This window comes from Molothrus ater, chromosome 9 (assembly GCF_012460135.2).
Source record: "Molothrus ater isolate BHLD 08-10-18 breed brown headed cowbird chromosome 9, BPBGC_Mater_1.1, whole genome shotgun sequence".
NCBI classification, from domain to species: domain Eukaryota; kingdom Metazoa; phylum Chordata; class Aves; order Passeriformes; family Icteridae; genus Molothrus; species Molothrus ater.
This window is the reverse complement of record NC_050486.2, coordinates 12,322,299-12,342,790: the sequence shown is the minus strand read 5'-3', so window position 1 is coordinate 12,342,790 and position 20,492 is coordinate 12,322,299. Positions and strand designations below refer to the sequence as shown.

The window sequence follows — 20,492 nt, the reverse complement described above, 5'->3', positions numbered from 1 at the left end:
TGCAAGTAACTGCCAGGAAAAGTGGACTAGCAAAACACTTAAAAGGTTAACTCAGTTAAACAACAAAAAGCTCTCTGGACATCTTACAGCAGAAGCATTAAAGGCATTTTATTTGTATATGATTTTTGCATAATCCCTTTTAGGAGTTCAGATATTATTTGTTAAAATAAATTTATGTGTCCAAAATAGAAGAACTATGAGTACTCCCCTCCAAAATTTCCCTTCAGATTATAAATGCTGCAGGTGTAGAGCAGTGGCACTCAGTCACACCAGCCTGACAATCATTATTATAAAGGCAAAATAAAGACATTCCACCACCATATTCAGAAGCTGTGACCTACTCAGTTTGACAGTCTGCTGTAGATGAAATTACAGCAATACAAAATGAAAGAAGCAACAACTAATTGAGACTGATATCAGCTGTTGAGAACTTTCAACCACATAACATTATTATATAATGCACGTAGTAAAGGGCACATGTTAGCAGAGACAGCTTGTGTAACTATTCAGTCTAATCCACAGAGTTTAAAGGCATTTTCTAGCCATGGTTTCCTTTATTTAAGGTCCAGCAGCATTGAAGCAGGGTTCTCCAAGTAAGATTTCCACAAGTTAGAAAACCGGGCCATGGTAGCTCCATCAATGATGCGGTGATCAGCTGACCAACTCACATTCATTATTTGTGCTTTGACTACTTCACCTTTGCTATTAAACCGAGGAAGAACCTAAAAATCAGAGGAAGGACAAAACCAGAATTATTAAATTAAATACTTTCATTAGCAAATCTGCTTTTTCTTGTTTTTGCTAATTTGTTGAACTAAATTACAATTAATTTTGCTGAATTAGACAGACAGCAGTAGCACCATGCTAAAAACCAAGACCTTTCCATTACTATTTGTGTTGTGGATTAGAATATATTGCAAGCTTGCATAATGAACAGTCAGAGCCTTTTTCCACCTTCATGGAAATACTGAAGTAGTAAAAGCTTTTCCTGACTCCAAAGTTTTCTTCCTGAATAGTTTATTGCACTGTTAGTTCTCAAAGTGGCAGTTTCCTTAAAGCACCTCGAAAAAAAATGCTCAGAGGAAGAACATAGAGGTAATTTCAGTTAATACTCATTTCATTTCCAGCACTGAGCTCCAATGTCTGTATTTAAGAATTAAACCCTGAGATTCAAAAAATATAAAACTGCCTTCACATCCAAAATTCTGTATGGATTCAGCTACCTGGCTTATGAAATTGAACTGCATTTTCAGAATACTTCTCAAGTTTTCTCCCTCCTGATAGCAAAATTGCTATTGCCATGTTGCAAAACTTGAAAAACTGTATTTATATTTTTTCTTACTGACCCGAAGACTAAACATAGATTTGATAAACAGGATTCTGGAAAATAAATACAAACCTTTGGTGTAAGAAACTTCTAATTAAACATCTGGTATGTGTATAGTCATTTGAAAACACCACAAACTTTTCAGTCATGAGCTATGCATTTTCTCTGCAACAAAGACAGGCTCCATGTTCCATTTTCGTTGAGATGACCTTAGCTAACACTCTCATCACTGAGATAAAGTGAATATACCTGTATCTTTCCAAGTGCTCCAATAGCTACTTCAGGAGGTAGTATCACTGGTTTGGCATAAGTGCCACCAATCTAGAAAAGAAAAAAATGAGGTTATTATTTAAGAACTTTTTTTAAGCAGATTGCCTCTTGAATTAATTGCTACAGATTTTGTTCTTGGCATATGAAACTTCAGTAAAACTACATTTCAGAAGCAGCTCTCATTTTCCCTGTACTTACTGTGCCAATATTTGAAAGGGTGAATGTGCCCCCAGTGAGGTCACTTGTTCCCAGCTGGCCTGCAGAGCCCAAGGACTGGAGGCGATTTAATTCCACAGCAATGTCAAACACACTGCAGACTTGAACATTTTTCACGTTTGGAACAATTAAACCTTGCTCTGTGTCCATTGCAACTCCAATGTTGTGTGAAGCCTGCAGCAAATGCCATTAACCAGACATTAATATAAGCTGTCAACATAAAATGTATTTTAGGTAAAAAGCCACTTCAGTCACATTTTCCTTATTTATCTTTTTAACCTGGAAAGTGCTGTATTTAGTAAGCAACTCCTGCATAGAACTTTGAGGGGAGAAAAGGATATAATTTTTTTAAATTAGCCTCACATCTGCAAACTGTAAATTGATGTTGACAATGCCACCTTCAGAGAATACAAAGTCCTGGAATCAATTTCACACTGAAAACATTGCACTTTAGGATGACCATATGTGTAACAAAACATAAATAACATATTTTAAAGAGAACACTAAAATTAAAAAGAAGAAAAAAAAAAAGAAATTTGGTGTGTTATAGTCATCTAAAAACACCATAAACTTTTCAATCATGAAAAGTGCAGCTTTTCTGCAACAAAGGGAGACTCCATGTTCCATTTCCACTACAGATGACTTTGCTAACTCTCTTTTTATGTTTTGGAAGGAATATTAGGATGCTTAAAGATATTTATAAAACAGCACAAAAAAAGTTTGTACTGCAAGGTGCAATTACGTATCATTTAAGAAAATAGATACTTGCTTCCCAGAAGTATCAATCCAGCAGCTTGTATAAAACTATGTAACTTTGATCAAGACTGTAGGGTTGAGTGTTGGAACAGTTGAACTATCGTGCACAAAATCCCCAAAAATTGTTGTATTATATTTGAAATGTCCTCATTTTAAAAGCTTGGCCCATATTCAGGTGAAAAATAGAAAATTAATATATTAATATGCATTTTTGAGGCAAGTCTGAATAACAAAGCTACTTTTACCTAACAAACGAATGCAATAGGGCCAACAATAAATCAAATCTAGATCTCAGACACTGAATGCACAAATTATTTTCCTGCACAGCACCAAAATTTTGGTTCTTATAATTAGCTCAGACATTCTGAAAGGCCCCTGTTAGACATTACTTTTCACTTTCTGCTCACAACATTTATCCATAGTTTACAAACCTTATATGTGACATTTTGACAGTTCTCATCCAAAGAAGCATTAAGAATGGGATACTGCAGCAATCCCAGAGAGGCTGCCTGTTAAATATAACAAAAGAAAACAAAATAGATTTTTATAGTTTATAAGCAGAGAGCTTCATGGAAAAGAAGTAATGATAGGAGAAAATTTAGATTAAGAACAATATGGAATGAGTGTTTAGGCAGCACTCTGAGTGCTATAGCATAACCAGACTGATCTGTACATTCACTGCACATGAGCAGAACTGCCTGCTTTTCTGAAAAACAGAAGGAACAACAGTCAGACCTAAGGGATTCATTAGCAATACAAAGATTACAATAATAACACCAACAAGAACAATGATGCCTTTCACATGAGGTTAAAAAATACTGACAATTTCAAAAACTTGTTTTGTGTGATTCAAACACCTGGTGATGCTTACCTCCATATTAAATTATGCTGAAGGCACTCTATCCTTCCCCATTACTATTTCAAAAACTTCAATGACACTATATAACTCTAGCAGCAATTCCAACTGTAAATTGGTAAGTGGCTCAATAGACAAAAAAAAAACCAGTTTTCCTGTGATCTGCCATAACTCAGATGATAGAGATACATCTACAACAATCATTGAACAGATTTTGGCAAAACCTGTGTATAAGTACTCCAAAGAGGGCTCTGCTGCAGGCCTCACCTTTATGAAGAAAGGCATAAAGGAAAGCTTAACTCCACGCATTTCAGCTAGAGGTTTCAGCTCTTCTCGCAGCTGAACAAGCTGAGTCAAATCAATCTCATCAGAATAACCAAAGTGGGGGATCTTCAGGGCTGCACTCATAGTCTTTACCATGGCCTTCTGAAAACCTGGAAAATATTCATTGTCTTCTTAAACCAGCAAAATGAGCTTCTGTGAAGTTATGGTGAAATTTCATCTGTTTCCATTAACCAAATTACACAACTTACAAAAACCAAACCAAAACCAAAGCATAACCAAAGAAGAACAGCATAAAGAGCACTTACTGAGTTGTTGAGTTCATAGAACTCAATTGTGATGACTGTAATACTCCCAATTATATTACTGCATCTCTCTCCTATGTATGTATAAATTTGAAATCATAGTATGATAATCTGCATTATGCTTTCCAGCCTCTCCAAATAAACACTGCTTGAAAGGCAAGGAAAAAATTTTAATCGTCCCCTTTTAAAGTGATTTTTTGGTTACCTTAGTGTCTTTTATGGCACTGTTCTCCAGAACAGGTGTGAATGCCACTCACATAATAGTGCAGTATGCTTTTACTAAACACTGATAATAACTTAAATTCACTGCACTTCACCACTAATTGCATAATGACTCCTACCATGACAAATCCATGTTTAGAATTCCTACCTGTTTCAACATACTCTTGAAGAATGAGCAAGTACAATTTGCAACCCAACTCCATCCAACCAAAACATGAACAAATATTTAATAAAATAATTTCAGCAGAAATGCTTCTTACAGAGAATGTTTTCCTAAATGCTCACTTGCATAACAACCACATGAAACACACTCCCATCAAAAGGAATCAGCTACTCACAGAGCAACAGGTACTGGTAGTCTACCATGACCTCAAGACTATTTTTCGTGATTTACCTGTTACAGGTTCAGTTTTATCTTTTCCTGCAAATGCAATGGGTCTGGGAACAGGTACGGGGATTTTGCGTGCTTTGTCCTTTGGAGCAGCTGGCACAGCCTCTGCCCTCCGCTGAGGTGGGACAATTTCAGCCTTCGGGGATGGAGGCAAAATAGCTCCTGTTTGTTTGGCCAAGTAGTTGAGTATATCTTCTTTAAGGATTCTGTTATCCTTTCCTGTCCCAACAACTTCACTCAATTTAATCTGAAAAGTACATAACAAGCAGTGATACTTTAGTTTTACAGCAACATAAAAATATCTTCTATTGTGAGCTATGGTTAAAAATCATTCCCATTTCTGATCCAACATATTTGCAGTTTTCTGTTCCTTTCTGTAGTTTATTAGGTATTCAACATAGTGCAAATCATCCAAAAGTCCCACTAGTCCCACTAGGTATTTGACTGCATACTTCAAGCACAATCCTCTTCATTTCTACAACAATTTTCACACTGTAAAATGTATTTGAAAACAAGTGTTTCCTCTAGATCAGTGCTCTTCTAGTCAGTCAAAATGCCATGTAAAAGCTGGGTAAAATGCAGCAGGACCTTATTCAGCAAACCTACATTGTTCTCCATGGCCAGGCGACGAACTGCAGGGGTTGCTAATGTTTTGTGACCTTTTATCTCTTGGTGAGTGTGCTCTTCATGAGACATAGGAGGTGTTTCAACAACATCTTCTTCTGAGGCAACACCTGCAAACAAAAAGAAAAAAATTAACTTTACTACATCGTAAGCATTTGTTAAATTCCAAACTCAACCATTCTGTGACAGCTGAGTTTTTTACGATTTACTTTGAGTTAATGTGGATGGGAACACAGCTTGCTAAAGCTAAATATTCAAGAGGAAATGGCTAGGAGATTTAAACTTTGATAAATATCACAACTTTCTCTACTCAAATTTCCTGACTTTATAAAGGGAAAAAAATCTTTGAAGATTTTCAGGAGGAAAAAGCAAGCTTCTCTGCCACTGATTGTTTTATGACAACAAACATAAAATATTCATGAGAAAAAAATGGCTTACAATACCTTTTGAAGCATCAATTTCAATGTCCACTAGTGGTTTTCCAACAAAAGCAATATCATCTATGCTGTAATGGAGTTTTCTGATGATGCCATCATAGCGACTGGTGATAGTAACAGAGGCTTTGTCACTCTGCACCTCACAGATGCTGTCAAACTGAGACACACTGTCACCTTCCTTTATGTACCTGGGAGGAAAGACAGGCTACTGGGAAACACAGTCAGTGTAAAAACCTGTTCTGTGTATTCCTTTGGTAAGTTCAATAATATACATCCTACAACATGGAAGTGCATTCCAGATGAGAAAACAAATTCTACATACTTGATATGTTTGCTACATGCATTTTGTCACAGAACTCTTTGCTGGGTGAAATGACAAAATTATTATGAATATCACTACACACATATTACATTTACCTTAGTAGAGTTTTCCTGTCAGATTATAAAGCATCGAAAAAAAGAATGTTTAAGTTTAATCTGAATGCAAGGAAGTTGTTAGTTCCAACTTGTCAATATACAATCAGTTTCAGAAAGGAAATGGATAGTAGAGAGCACTGTCTTCATGCAAAGAGAGGTGTTTGTACAAAGAGCAAGGCCTTTCAACACTGCCTTCCTTCACTGTACACTTTGATTTTGTTTAATCCATTCATCACTGGCTTTTTACAAACAATTCAGAAGTTCAAATCTTTTACTAAAAGCAATAGAGGAGGGGTACAGGATAAAATTATGTTCATTCTTTAGACTAGCTATTTGTTTCTAAAGCTAAGTTTAAGTAAACATAACAAAAGACAGGCCACCTGAACACAAAAAACATCAATCACTAAAGGAAAAGCCTATATACAGTTGCATCCCTTTCCTCCCAATTTTTCCACTCACAAATACACGAGACTGGAAACAAACAAAATAAAAAGCTCTGTATGTATAAGGTTCCAAAATGTGCAAAATGAAACCTGAAAAACTTGACTAGTAACCCAAAAAATATTCTCAGATAATTCATTGATCACACAGCTAAAGCTACTAAACTACCTGCTGATTTCTTAGTGTATTTCCAGGAAAGCAGAGCTTACCATTCTTTTACAGTCACCTCTGTAATTCCTTCACCAATGTCAGAAAGCTTAAACTGGACAATTTGGCCACATGAAACTTGAAACATAGAATAAGAAAATACAGCATCTTTAATATTAAATACAAGTTACCAGACAGAAAAATCTGAATGCATCAGAAATAATCTATATATGAGCCATATGCAAACCTCTAACATAACACTCATAAAATAGCAAAATAAAAGAAATTATTTTATTATGAAAAAGATTACCAGCAGATGTTCTGAATAATCGCTGTTGATGACTAAACTTGAGGGTGGATTTGTCAAACACGCACACATATTTTGATTTTGTAAAGCGAATGCTGCTGCACGATCTAACGCGATGAATGCAAACCTGGGGAGAAAATCTCAAGGGTTAATACACTGCAGGTAGAGCCCATTTAATATCCCCCAACAGTCAGACTAAAATAGTTTCATTCTTGTCTATGTAAGAGAAGTTCTTATGGAACACAATTACACTGAATGCATTCTTGAACATACAGTAACCTTTACATTAGCAAAAGCTTCGCCGGGTTTTAGCTTCTTTCACTAACACAACACATGGGGAGATCAAAGCCACGGGGACATAACCAATTAACAAAAATCATGACAGCATTTGGTGAGTGATTCATTGCTATTGTGTCTCTCAGGAATTAGCTTAATCAGGACAGGCACACAAAAAGCACACACACTATCAACCACATCAGGTATCTGAAATACTCCTATCCAGGATGAATGCTGGAAGGTTTCCCTAGACTGCACAGAAAACCAGCATATTTGTCCCATCAGAGGTTGATCAGAAGTACTAATGAAAGGAAATTCACACCACAGGGCCCAGAGAGTTGCCCTTTCATTTTTGTTCCTATAGAGGAGGCAATCATCTTCAAGTAAACATCACCTTAAATCAGCTTCAATGATATTTTGTAATAACTAGCCATGAGATGGTTTTCTTTTATGGTTATAATTATATTTATCCAGAAATCAATTTTAAAGAGTCTAAAGAATTTTCTGAAAGATTCTTCAGACAAAACTTTATGTTTTAAAGTCTCTTCTAATCAGTCATGATTGTGATCATAAGCAAAGTTGGTAGTGCTTGCATTGACATAAACAGGTATTTTATTAAGCTCAACACAAGTTAGTTCAGACGCGTTCTTATCCAGTAAAAATTATTAAATTTAACGTAATTTTGGTGTTATGTTGTCTTAAAAGTGCTGTATAATTTATAAAAATAACAATTTATCTGTAGATACTATCTCTAACTAATTTAGAGATATGAAAAAAATTCAGGTGCTACAATGTACCTCAAGTAGCTCAAAACTGTAAAATTTAGAAATTATCTTCTTAGAGGAGCCAGAAAACAGCATACCTGCATGGGAAAGTTCATTTTAACTTCTTGTTTAAAAAATCCTTTCAGTAATTACAGAGCATATGAAACTTCTTGTTTCCCTCCCCACACCCCAAACTGTTTAACTATTTGCTATCACTTTTCAGTGTTTAAAAAGTACATTATTCAGCAGGCCATACAATTCTGAACTGACAATGTACTCATTCTCTCTATTATTTAACCCGGCACTGCAAGTTATATTTAATATCCCCTTTCTTTAAAGAACAAACATTTATACAACACAGTCTATCATGATGGACACAACAAAGTTATATCATTTGAGTTACCTTTCAGTTGCCTGCCACTAAGATGGTACCTACTGATCTAGAATGAGTATTTTTCTAATTCCTATAACAAGCAAATAGAAAATATTTTCATTAATCCTCCAAACAACTTTCTATACTCAACAATCAGGTAACATGGCAATTTCAAGCTATGAAAAATCATACTCTAGGAATACATTTAAAGTTCACATTAAATTACAAAATGGGTATACAATGTACATCTTCACAATCCCGTTTTTCTGCTATCTTTAATTCTGGGTTTCTTCCCACTTGAATATTACATGTTTACATAAAAATGTCACCAAAAAAATTTTTCAACTAGATCTTTTTGTCACAAACTTGCAAAAACTCTCTTTTCTCTTTACATGACCCTAAATGAAAAACATTCAGTATTTACCTGTGAAGATGATCACAAGGAGCACATCAAATCTCTGAACTATTTCTAAATGTGAAGTTTCACAATGATTTCCATGTGATTTTTAACCTTTGGTTACCAATGCAGGTAGTGAATTAGTAATGTCACTGCCAAAAAAAGAGACTGGTGTTGTTATTGAAGAGTTACCATGCTGTTTCATACTATATCTGTAGGAAAAATTCAAAACTACAGCATTTTTAAAACTGAAATCTTTCTGGTTTTAAGTTTTGCAGATTCCCTACCAAAAAGTTGCTGTGCTAGTATGTTAAAGTAATAACACAGCACACAATCTCTTCATAAAGCAGTGTTCCTTACAAATAAGGAAAAAATTAAAATCCATAAAACAAAGAGACTGTGTTTGCAATTTCAGCATTTAATCACCATAATACTGGTGTAATGCCAAGCAAGGAAATAAAAATGGCACATAAAAGACAAAATTAGCTCTAATATCCATAGCATACCCATCTATATAGTTTGATGTCTGGAAAAATCTATCAGTTAACTCCAAAGATAACTGGTAGTACTAAGCTTGTTAACGTGGCTACTGTTACACTAAACAGCAACTTAAAGGCAACACTGCCACAGCACGGTAACACCTTCCCTGTGCAAGCCTGGGATGTGCAGTGACTCTGGCAAAAAGGAGCTGAGGGCCACTGGGTCCCTCACTGGGACTGAGGCCGCAGCAGCCAGGCTGACAGAGCACGGTCTGACCCCAGCCAAGCGGGCAGCTGAGGGCACTCCGGGGAGCTGCTTTGCCTCTCAGGTTCAGCTTTGCTTGTTTCCTTAAAAACAAGCCAACTCCAGCTGTCTAAGTTACCACTGATCCTGAAAATGTATGCTGGCCTCAGACCAAAGTAGTTTTAAGCAGCCTGGAGAGAACTGATTACCTGATGGAGTAACACTAAATTTCCAAGTCAAATTGAACAGTTCATGCTCACAGGCAATGACTCTGCATTAAAGGATATCGCTATGCTGAACTTTCTTGACTTCTGTCTCACTGAGTTATTTTAGAACATTTCCTCACACTGGCTGTGTTTTGCATACATATTCTATATTTCCGAGTATATAGTTACCTATATACTAAAGCAACATCCCTGGTCATGTGTTTTAATCAGATATCATCCCTCATCCAAATACCTGGCACGTGTCCCAGCGTCCAGGTAATTGCCATTTCCCTGCCACTTCACACAAAGGCTCCCTGGCTCAGATTCAAAATGTACTTGCAGGAAACACACACTATTAAACCAGCCAGTTCTATAGTTCAGCATGCACATAGATAAGATGAGCGTTTTCATCTTATCAGAAGAAAGATAAGATTAAGAGTAGAAGGTTAGAAATACAACTTAAAAGAAAGTGCTATTTTTAATGCTCTTAATTAGTAAAATTATTTATGAATACTTATAAGTTACTGGCTGAAAACTGGACTACAAAAGTATCATTTAAAAATTCCTCATCATTATGCTTTAAAATTACAATATGAATTATTAAGAGAAAAAACATACTAGAAACTGGAATGGATCCTTAATTTTGTTTCTAAATTTCAAAAATTATTTATTCTCTGACATCCCATAAAATAGGGATGACATAATAGGAAACCAAAGGTCTTCACAATAGCAAAAAGACTATGATACAGGAAGACAGGAGAAAGCATGAACTAAGTCTATGTTCACGAAATTTTAAGTATCTCAAAAAGGCAACCAAGTAGATTCACTTCTTATGGTAAGGTATCTCAACTACTTTTCAAGTATCAAGGCTCCTGGGATTCAAAGAAATACGTTTCCCTTTTTTGCACGTGTATCCACACCGTCTCCGTGCAGATGCTGTATGCAAAGGGAGCTGATGCGTGGGCGGAGAAGCGGTGATGGCAGAGCAAGGCATAGGCAAAGCAATAATGGGATGACTTAGAAATGACAGAAGAGGAGGATGTCACTGTCTTATTACAGAAAGGCAAACGTTTCTTTCCCAGGGAGCATGGGCAAGGGCAGCGCGGGGGGAGAGGGTGCGGTTCTGGGGGTCCCCGTGCAGCGCGGGGGGCGGTCCCAGGCACTGCCAGGGTTCCGTCACCTGCGCGGAGCAGGGGGAGCGCACAGCGGGGAGGGAGCTGAGGCGCTGCCCGGCCCCGGACACCGCCGAGGCGGCAGCTCCGCGAGCGCGTCGTGTTTGCAGAGGCGCGGTGCGCGCTGTGCGCCCGCCGGACGGCAGGAACAGCGCTCGGGGATGCGGCGAGTTATCTCTCCCCCCCGGCCGGCCGGGAGCGCCGCCGCCCGCGGGGTTCCCGCTCCCCTTACCAGGCGCCCCGCGGCTCGGCAGCTGCTCCTCAGCGCGGTCACGGCCGCCATCTTACCCCGGGCAGAACGGCCCCGCACACACCCCCGGCACAGCCAACCGGCGGCGGCCGCGCCGCCACAGCCAACCAGCAGCGGCGGGGGCCGCGGGCCGGGCTGGGCCCGCACACGCCCACGGGAGGGACCGCGAGAGGGTTCCCGTGCGGGCCAGAGCCGCGAGTGGCCGTGCACGGCGCGCGGCTTCCCCGGGCCGCAGTAGCGGAAAGGGCAGCGCGAAAAGCCCGGCCATTCCATTCCCCATACACGGGTAATAAAGTCCCGAGCGCGCCTGCCAGAGCAGCACGCCCGTGTCTGTGGCTCTGCGTGCAGGTGATTGTAACCAGGTGGGGATCGACCTCTTCTCCCAGGTGACGAGCGACAGGGCATACTCTTAAGATGCGCCAGGGGAGGTTTACGTTGAACATTAGGAAAAATCTCTTCACAGAAACGGTGATTGGACATTGGAACGGGCTGCCCAGGAAGGTGGTGGAGATACCAACCCTAGAGGTGTTTAAGGAAAGGACTGGACGTGGTACTTAGTGCCATGGTCTGTTTGACATCGTGGTATTCGTTTATAGGCTGGACTTGATAATCTCAGAGGTCTTTTACAACCTAGTTCATTCTGTGATTCTGAGGAAAAGTACCTGGTAACGAGGAGGGCAGCAGTCCGGCCGCTCTCCTCCGGCGGCAGCGCTGTACCCATGGCTCTGATCTCCCAGGAGCCGCGGTTGTTACCGCTCCGGCCCTCAGGACAGGGGAAAGGCATTGCCTCCAGCGGGACGCGGTCAGTACGGCGGGGATAATGGAGCTACTCCCGGCCCCCGCCTGAGTGCCGGGCCCGCCGGCTGCTCCTCCCCGCGGCGGAGCCGCCCCGACCAACCCGCGGCGGGCGGGCAGGGAGGCGCCTCCGCTCTGCGCCTGCCCGGCACCGCCGCCCGCCCTCAGCGCTGGTACCGCAGCATCCCGAGCGCGCCGCCGCCGTCAAGCACTCCTAGCCCGGGGCTGCTTCGCCGAGGGCTCGCCGTGTTTAGGGCCCCGCTGGGATCCCATCGGCGCGGCCTCTGCGAGAGACACCGCTCATCGCCAGCCATGGACGGGGACAGGGTGGATATAGACGGCGGGATCATGGAGGGGGTGAGCGCCGGCGGGCCGCGGCTTACCTGGCCCCGGGCAGCGGTACGGGCCGGCCGGGTGTGCGGGAAGCGCCGTAGCGTCTGACGAGCGCCATTTCTCCGTGCAGGGCGGGCAGATCCTGCGGGTGTCCACGGCGCTGAGCTGCCTGCTGGGGCTGCCGCTGCGGGTGCGCCGGATCCGCGCCGGGCGGAGCCAGCCCGGCCTCAGGTGAGACCCTCCCGGGCGGTCCCGGGGCGCTCAGCCCGTCACTTACGGCGTGTGGGGCCCTCCCGGGCTGGGGCACGGCCACGCAAGGCCTCGGCTGCTCTCGTCTGAAACGTTTGCGTTTCCTTTGCTTTAAAAGAGCCTTTTTGCTAGAAAATCCCGTCTGTGGCTCTCAAGGAGTGAGGGGGAACGCTGCGGCATGAAGCGCGCTCGGTTCTCTTGCCGGTGCCCTCAGCGCGGGTCCCGCCCGGGCCGCAGGCGGGGCAGGTGAGGGCGCGGCCCGGGGAAATGGTTCCACGGGTGCTGAGCGGAACACGCTTTGAAACGGGGAACACACTGATGTAGTGCCTGAGCAAAACACAGCTTACTGAGCCTACAGTGCTAAGAACAGATAGGGCATATCCTAGTGTTGCTACAGTTAGCGTATTTCCAGTGTTAAGAACAGTTGGTGTATTTCCTATTTAGATTACCCTAACAAATGGAAACAAGCACAAGGCAAGTACATAGCAAACCTGTTAACACTCTTGTAGCCCTGCAACTGGTTCTGGCTCAGCCAGTATTGCCATCATTATCCCACTGCATTTCTGTCCAAGCATTTATCACATTAGGACAAGTGGCTGCTCTTGCATCTCATCTATCTGTCTTGGGCCCACTCTCGTGGAAAAGATACCAGAATCCTGCATATCCCAATATGGCCTGAATGCTACTCCTTTGGCTCCTGTGAACTCAGAAGTACTGCAGCAACCAGAGTGAATTTCTGATCCTTGTCTGATCCAAAATTTGCAGTTGTAGTTTTTTAGTGTGTTTAGTGGTTGTTTTAATGTAACATAAGCATGTGGTCTACTTGTATGTGTCTTTAACTGTGTATTGTCACTCTAAGACCTCAGCATCTCTCTGGATTGGAGATGATTAGAGATTTGTGTGATGGGAAGCTGAATGGTGGAGAAATTGGCTCAACAGAAATAACCTTCACTCCTGGGAAGATCAAAGGTGGAACCCACATAGCAGATACAAAAACAGCAGGGTATGTCTTTGTACACTAGCTTCTGATAACTTTAAAATTATCACAATAGATGGGGTGAGGGAAAAAAAGAACATTTATGCTTTGTTAATGAGCCCCAGGATATGTGCTGCCTGAGCCAGATTTATGCGACCAAAGAACCTGTAGCATTGGTAGGATATGCTGGAAGTACATGTGAAGTTTAAAAGTATGATTGATATAAAAGCTGAATGCTTGGTTCATGTCATGAAAAAAGCAGCTGCCCGTGTCTTTAAAACTTCAAGTGTAATGTCCTCACACTAGTGTGTTACATACCAGACCAAATGCATTAAATTAGATGAGTATCTCACATCCATGAGGTCTGAAATAATCACCATATAATAAGGTAAATTTTGACATTTTACTTATGCTCATAGTAGCACAGTATGTCATATTGCTCTTTTGGAAATGGGACATATTCCATCCATGTATTACAATGTTACTGCTGCCTAAGCCTTTTCTGCTACCTAAACCCACAGTTTTCATGATCACATCACTATACTAAGGAAGATACATAACTTTATTTCAAATAGAACTGTTAAAGATGCAATTAACGTGAAATGAAAACTTTCATATTTAGGCTTGGTAAGGACATGAAGTTTTAAGGTAGTATCTTTTAAGACTAATAAGTTTATAGATAATTTTAAAAATAAAAAGCAAAAGTAAATGTTCTAGTAAAATGTTCCTTGATGTATAATAATTCTATGGAATTGTATGGATTATGAGGGTGTAACATCTGAGTATGTTTTAATTGCTTTTAGGAGTGTGTGCCTACTGATGCAGGTAGCAATGCCCTGTGTGCTGTTTGCTGCTTCCCCATCAGAGCTTCATTTAAAAGGTGGGACTAATGCGGAGATGGCTCCTCAGATAGACTACACAGTCATGGTAGGGAGAAATTCCTTTGCCTTGCTGCATCTTCCCTGAATATGTATGCAATGTGACTGCTGTGCCTCTGTTGCTCTTACTGCAAGTCTATTTGTGATTATGGAATTAGGCATGGAACATAACACTATTAGTGTACTGGCTGTAAAGAGCAACCAGTGTTTCATGGAATTTCCTGAAATGGCAAATAGTCTCTTTGGTTTCAATTACTACAGAAAATTTCACTTAAAATGTTTTTTTCTTTTTTCTGGAAGTGCTGCGAATTACTCTTCTTTTTTCCATAAGAAAATCCTTTTACACAAAGTGACATTGAGAATGAAGTATGAGGAATGTCAAATAAGCTATATGGATGAGACTAGCTTTTTTTTTTTGATAATGCAACTGAAATTTTTGTGTTGAGCTTTTTTTTTTCTTTTAAGATTGTATAACATAGTGGGAAATTATCAATGCAAAATAAATTCACTGTGTTTTATGTGGGTGTTTTTCAGGTCTTCAAGCCAATAATCGAAAAGTTCAATTTCACATTTAATTGTGACATAAAGAGGAGGTGAGTTGTGCAGCAGTGCAGCAGAGCTGGGCCTTACTGAACCCATGTGTGAGCAGAGGCACACAAGAGGCTCTCAATCAAACTGAGGAGTGAATTTATAATACATGAACTAATCCACATTAGCTGCCCCTGTGTGTACTGTCACCACATGATGAATGGGATAGGGTTCTTGGCTGTCTTTTCTTTTCATTGCTGAGTCTACAGCTGCTGTGTAATGTTTCCTGTTGGCTCCCCTGAGGGGAGCACATGCTGAACAGGCAGTGCATTACTGAGCTTTTTCCAAGGAGCAGTTAGGTGTTAGGAAGTTAATAAGATGTTCATTACAGAGGATTACTGTTAGAGAGCCTAATTCCATTATAAGGGTTTCTAAGGCGACACATCAAGAAAATTTGTATGTACAGTAACAGGGAACATAAAAATGTATAGTGAAATGTACGAATAGCCTCCTGGCCCTTTTCTTGGTTTCCTTGTAATCATTGCATTTAATTATGTCCAATTACTGTTTCTAAATAGGGGCTACTATCCTCAAGGAGGTGGTGAAGTTGTAGTCCAGATGTCTCCAGTCAAAGAGCTGAGCCCAATAAACTTAACAGAACGTGGCACAGTGACAAAGATTTATGGAAGGGCATTTGTTGCTGGAGCACTGCCTATCAAAGTAAGTGCTTATCATGGCTCTGGTAGCATCTAACTTTATATAGCTGTATAAAATTGCATGCAATCTGCTCAACATTCCTCTACTCTCCTGTCTTTTGCAGTCTTACACAAGCTAAGCAACCTTATTAAATGGTTGCTTTATAATATTCTGCTTTTCAGGCTGCAGAATATTATATTGGACATACCTAAAATTCATTCATTGCACAGCAGTGTAAAGCTAAAAGAGGAAATGAGAGCAGTATCCTCATCCTTCATAGGACTATTTACAAGTCTTTGACATATATTGAGGGATGTCTTGTATCTGATTTATGTATTCTTCATATTCATGTGCATTATTTTAAATCTGAAATTAGGGCCCTTGTTCATAAATTTATGAGCACAGTAATAGGTGGAGGCCAGTCTACAACAAGTTTTTCAACCATTGCTAAGGGTATTAGAACAAGTTATGGGTAGGTTTAGCCAAAAATAAAAAGAGATAAATTTGCCTCTTTATATCTCCTCTCTTCTATTCTTCCTGTCCTCAGTGCTGGGATCTCCTTGAGGTTCCTTCTCACATACAGGCTAGGAATTAATAGAGGAAGGAAGAGAAGCTAAGCTACTTTTTGAAAAGCTATGGACTGCTGGTTTTGGTCTTAAAATCTCCCAACCTGTGAATACAGCTGTGATTAGATCACAGGAATGGGTTAAGCTTCGTATGTCCCCATTTGCTTGCAATGTAAAATTGTTATTTTGTGTATTCTCTCATACAGAGTATATTCTGTACAATTGTGGGGTGGGGTTTTTGCACTTGTTTTTGGGGTGAGTTATTTTTAGAATCAAAAGTTTTGTGGGAAGACTAAAATAAAATGTTTTTTCTCTATGAATGAAGAAAAGTTCTTGAATTTCTATTGATATTGATTTCTACATATATTTCTATAACTGTCATTTTTGTAGGATCTAATATTCGAATATGGTAGAAAAATATGGTAGGATCTAATATTCGAATATGGTAGAAAAACTTTCAGAAAAAAATCATGTTCAGTTCTTGCTTATGGGGGTGTATAACAATCCTTTGTTTTTCTAGTTAATAAAGTAGCCCCTTTATACAGGGATTAACTGTAATAGTTGAATTTATGAGGAAAAAGCATTGCTATATTACATAATTTAATTACTGGATTTATATCTTGTCTTGTTAGCTGGCAAAAGACATGTCAGCAGCAGCAGTGAGATGCATCAGAAGAGAAATCAGAGACCTTTACATTAACATTCAGCCTGTCAGAGAACCTGATGATCAAGCTGTTGGGACTGGAAGTGGAATAATGTAAGATGAGTCCAAGCTGTCTATTGTTAACCTCTAATCTTGTTGGTTAATTAGCTAGGACCTGATTACATATCTGATAAACAAACTGTAACATGAGTGATTTTGATTTGAATTATTTTTGGTTTTCTGCTTAGTATTGTTGCAGAGACCTCAACGGGTTGTTTGTTAGCTGGGTCATCACTTGGCAAGAGAGGTAAGAATTCTGTCTATTCTTTGAGACTCAATATATCAGTAACAAATAGGAATCTGAAGTATCACCTGTTTAAAGATCTGATGCTCTGAATGTTTCATTATTAAATACATGCTTTTAGAAATAAAGGACAACAGAAATTAGCAGATTTAAAACACAGTAAATGGAAATTTACAAAAATTACAGAACTGTTAAATTTACCTTGTATCAGAATGGAGAATCACTGGAAATATTTCTGAACTTTAGGAGCATAGACTTTAACATTTGAAGTTTTTGCTCAAGAGTGAATCTAGATTAAAATTAATGGAAGTGATCTTGGTTTTATATTATTTGAATCAAATGTTTTTATGACTAAATGACACTACTTTCTTTCCACTGCTTAGAAAATATAAACTATATATGAGCATAAGATGGGAAGGTTTGTTTTATTTAAAGCAGACACTTGAGGCAAGAGCATTAGGTTTAAAGAAAATAACCTCGAAAAAGTTGACAATTTCTTGGGTTGTTTTCTGGGTGGTTTTTTTTTTTTTGTATTTTTAAAACTTTAAATAGTAATTTTCAGCTTTCTGATTTCTCTCTTAGGAAAGAATGCTGACAAAGTTGGCATTGAAGCAGCAGAGATGCTGCTTCAGAATCTGAAACATGGGGGAACTGTGGATGATTCTCTGCAAGACCAAGTAAGGTTCCTACATGTGTTTATATGAAGTTGAAGTAGCAAGAACATGCATGCACTACTTGTAAACAATATAGATCTGAATAGGGAAGGACCAAGATGTAAGCAGTCTCAGAGATGTGTAGTCACAACATCACTAGGATTAGCAAATTACATACAGTTTTTAGGAACCACAAATGCTTTTAACATTGTACAAACACCCTTAAATTTTGCCTTTCTGTAACCCTCAGTAAGTATGGAACAAAGAGACAGGAATTTGCTTCAGTTTAGCATTCCATGTGGTGCAGTGGTGATAGCTCCCTCCTTTCATATGTAGAATGAGACTAAGGGAAGGAACTAGAGAATATCTAGGACATGCTCCCAGTTATCTTGCTCCCCTGATTTAATTTGAGAATGAAGGCCCTCCACTGCCTCATCTCAGCCTGATAAGAATCTTGGGCTGGTTTAGCTAGGATGATGCTAGCTCTTAGCTGTAAACACCTGGACACACTACATATTATGTAGTATAGTAAGTATTTGGGTCTTGGACTCAGCCTAGTTTTTTCAAAGCATGCAAGTACCATAGATGGGAACAAGCCACAGCCAGAGTCACTGTGTATGGGAACTGCACAGAGTTGCAGTGTTCTTGTCATGGTGATGGTTTTAAGTCAAATCAAAGGGTTTTGGGTGTCTGTCTGGTGAATTTGTGAGCAGGAAGTGTTAGAATTAAAGTACCTTTTCTTGAGGTTCTCTCCATGTAGGTAAACTACTAATCTGGAGTCTGACATGACTTTGGAGAATTTTGGGACAATACAGTGGGGGAGAGCAAAGTTAAATGTAGTAACAGGAATTCAATAACAGGAATATAGGGGCAAACTCCACTGTGGAAAAGTAGCCCTTCTGTAATAGGCATTACAGTAGCAATCTCCAAACTTCTGGAGCCATGGATCACTCTTCAAACTCAGCTTCATTAACTTTTATGAAACTTGGAAGACAACGTTTTTATATTTACAGACATTTTGCATGTTCTGGTTGGGTTTTTTTTAATCAATAAATTCCTAGAATCTGAAGAATGTCTTAATAATTAACTTTCCCTCCCTTTCAGCTGATCATTTTTATGGCATTGGCAAAGGGAGTATCTAGAGTGAAAAGTGGACCAATTACACTGCATACTCAAACAGCTATACACTTTGCAGAGCAGCTAACAAAGGTGAGTCCAAACATTCAGGAAGTTTTACCTTTCAGTTTTCTTCCAGTAACTTGGCCATGTACAGTTCATCAGGCAGTGTGAGCTGGACTTAAGTCATGGAGGAGAAGCATTGATAAAACAATTGCTATAGTATTTACCTGGGATTTTTCCTGTAGAAAGTGAGCCTACTCTAGAGTTAAAGGCTTTTAGAATGGTTAGATACTTTTACCACATTTATTTAAATGGTTTTTTGAATTAAATCTGTCAAAGCTGTAATATACATAAACATGTGGCAGTACAGTTATTGGACTTCAGCTACTCAATATTTAAACCACTGCATGTGATAACTTAATTAGTGATGTATTTCTAATCCTCCTCTAGGCCAAATTTACTGTGACAAAGTCAGAAGAGGAAGACCCTGGTAATGATACCTACATCATTGAGTGCCAAGGAATGGGGATGATAAACTCAAACTTAAAGTGTTAAAAAAAAAAAAAGGCAGCAAGCTGCCAAAAGCAACACTCAACATACCTCAGTGATGTATTGCACTACACTTCATTGGATGTATGATCTGCCTGAAGAGGAGGAGCCCTCTGTCATATCTGAGTGATTTAACTTGAAGGCTGATGTCAAGTTTTTTCTTGGTATGATGAAAATCTGTCATGTGAAAATGAAAACTTTACTTTGTTTTTTTTTTACTATTAGCAGCAAAATAAGTAGCAACAGGACAGCAAATAGCATACTGTATGTATGCAAGAGCTTCAACTGGAGGCTTTGACCTTTACCTGAGTAGAAAATAACTATTTTAGTTCAGTATTTCTTTCACTTTTAAGTTCTGTTCTCTGGAAACTTTTATGTTATGAGGTACATGGAATGAAATGCACCTTTAAATCTGCATTGCTGTTCTTCCTTAATCATTTGCTAAATAATAAAGCAGTATCACCCTATAATAGGCTGGTAGTTATGTTTGCTGGTGTCTCAACAAATTGTGCTTGGGAAAGGTGGATACAAAATAACTTTTCAGCAGCATAGTTTCTTTTTCTCACTGCAGAAAGAAGACTTGATGCATAAAACAATCTTTTAAATCTTCTTTTTCCATCTCTTTTATGATAGATGCTCAGGCAAGCTAAATCAATGTACCACATTACAGCCCAGACACCAAGTATTGACTCCATGATATGATTTTATTGTCTAGCTACAGCTGTCCTTGTCACTTAGCATACTAACTGAGGCTGCATTTTCACTGAGGTGGTGTTCTTTTTGAAGGGAGTCCTTAATTTCAGCTGAGATTAGGGTGCTGTTGAACACATATATAGACATAGTACTTCTGTGTGTGGACATGGAGCACTGTAAATACACACAATTTGTGTAGGCAGATAAAATCCAGGTGTGTTATCCCCTATCTGGGCATTAAGTAAAGAAGAGCTTCTACCAGGCTGGTGTTGATCATGCTACAAAAACTTTCTCTGAAGTAGAAGGAAGGTGAAAGGAGAAATTGGGCACAATAGGTTTTGCATATGAAGA

The 20,492-nt window shown here is 39.6% G+C and overlaps 2 protein-coding genes across 3 annotated transcripts; one reads left to right on the top strand and one right to left on the bottom strand.

The window, feature by feature from the left end:
• Nucleotides 1-83: 83 nt before the first annotated feature.
• On the bottom strand, nt 84-11,201 carry DBT (dihydrolipoamide branched chain transacylase E2). Of its 2 annotated transcripts, none has more exons than XM_036387628.2 (11): nt 11,142-11,201; nt 7,002-7,125; nt 6,754-6,829; nt 5,693-5,874; nt 5,232-5,359; nt 4,629-4,872; nt 3,693-3,859; nt 3,001-3,078; nt 1,796-1,987; nt 1,577-1,648; nt 84-722 (listed from the first exon to the last, which is right to left on the bottom strand). In XM_036387628.2, exons 1-11 carry the CDS (start codon nt 11,190-11,192, stop codon nt 555-557), a joined length of 1,482 nt encoding a protein of 493 aa, XP_036243521.1. In that variant the 5' UTR covers nt 11,193-11,201; the 3' UTR covers nt 84-554. The 2 variants fall into 2 exon arrangements, with proteins under 2 accessions (XP_036243521.1, XP_036243520.1); XM_036387627.1 differs by lacking the exon at nt 11,142-11,201 and adding an exon at nt 8,072-10,193.
• Nucleotides 11,202-12,131: 930 nt separating this feature from the next.
• RTCA (RNA 3'-terminal phosphate cyclase) lies at nt 12,132-19,918 on the top strand. The gene is made up of 11 exons (XM_036388213.2): nt 12,132-12,311; nt 12,418-12,518; nt 13,396-13,539; nt 14,316-14,439; nt 14,925-14,983; nt 15,497-15,638; nt 16,813-16,937; nt 17,072-17,130; nt 17,710-17,804; nt 18,885-18,989; nt 19,350-19,918. The coding sequence occupies exons 1-11, from the start codon at nt 12,267-12,269 to the stop codon at nt 19,452-19,454; spliced, it is 1,104 nt and encodes a 367-aa protein (XP_036244106.1). The 5' UTR covers nt 12,132-12,266; the 3' UTR covers nt 19,455-19,918.
• Nucleotides 19,919-20,492: the final 574 nt, after the last annotated feature.

Bases quoted from the DNA above. Each gene is read 5' to 3' on its own strand.
- DBT (XM_036387627.1), bottom strand. From the start codon at position 8,134: ATGCTGTTTTCTGGCTCCTCTAAGAAGATAATTTCTAAATTTTACAGT. The intron at 3,079-3,692 runs GTGAGGCCTGCA...TATATTTAACAG, and splicing joins TTATGCCTTTCTTCATAAAG to GCAGCCTCTCTGGGATTGCT. The intron at 723-1,576 runs GTATATTCACTT...TCTGATTTTTAG, and splicing joins GAGCACTTGGAAAGATACAG to GTTCTTCCTCGGTTTAATAG.
- RTCA (XM_036388213.2), top strand. From the start codon at position 12,267: ATGGACGGGGACAGGGTGGATATAGACGGCGGGATCATGGAGGGG. The intron at 16,938-17,071 runs GTAAGATGAGTC...TTTTCTGCTTAG, and splicing joins GGGACTGGAAGTGGAATAAT to TATTGTTGCAGAGACCTCAA. The intron at 17,131-17,709 runs GTAAGAATTCTG...TTTCTCTCTTAG, and splicing joins GTCATCACTTGGCAAGAGAG to GAAAGAATGCTGACAAAGTT.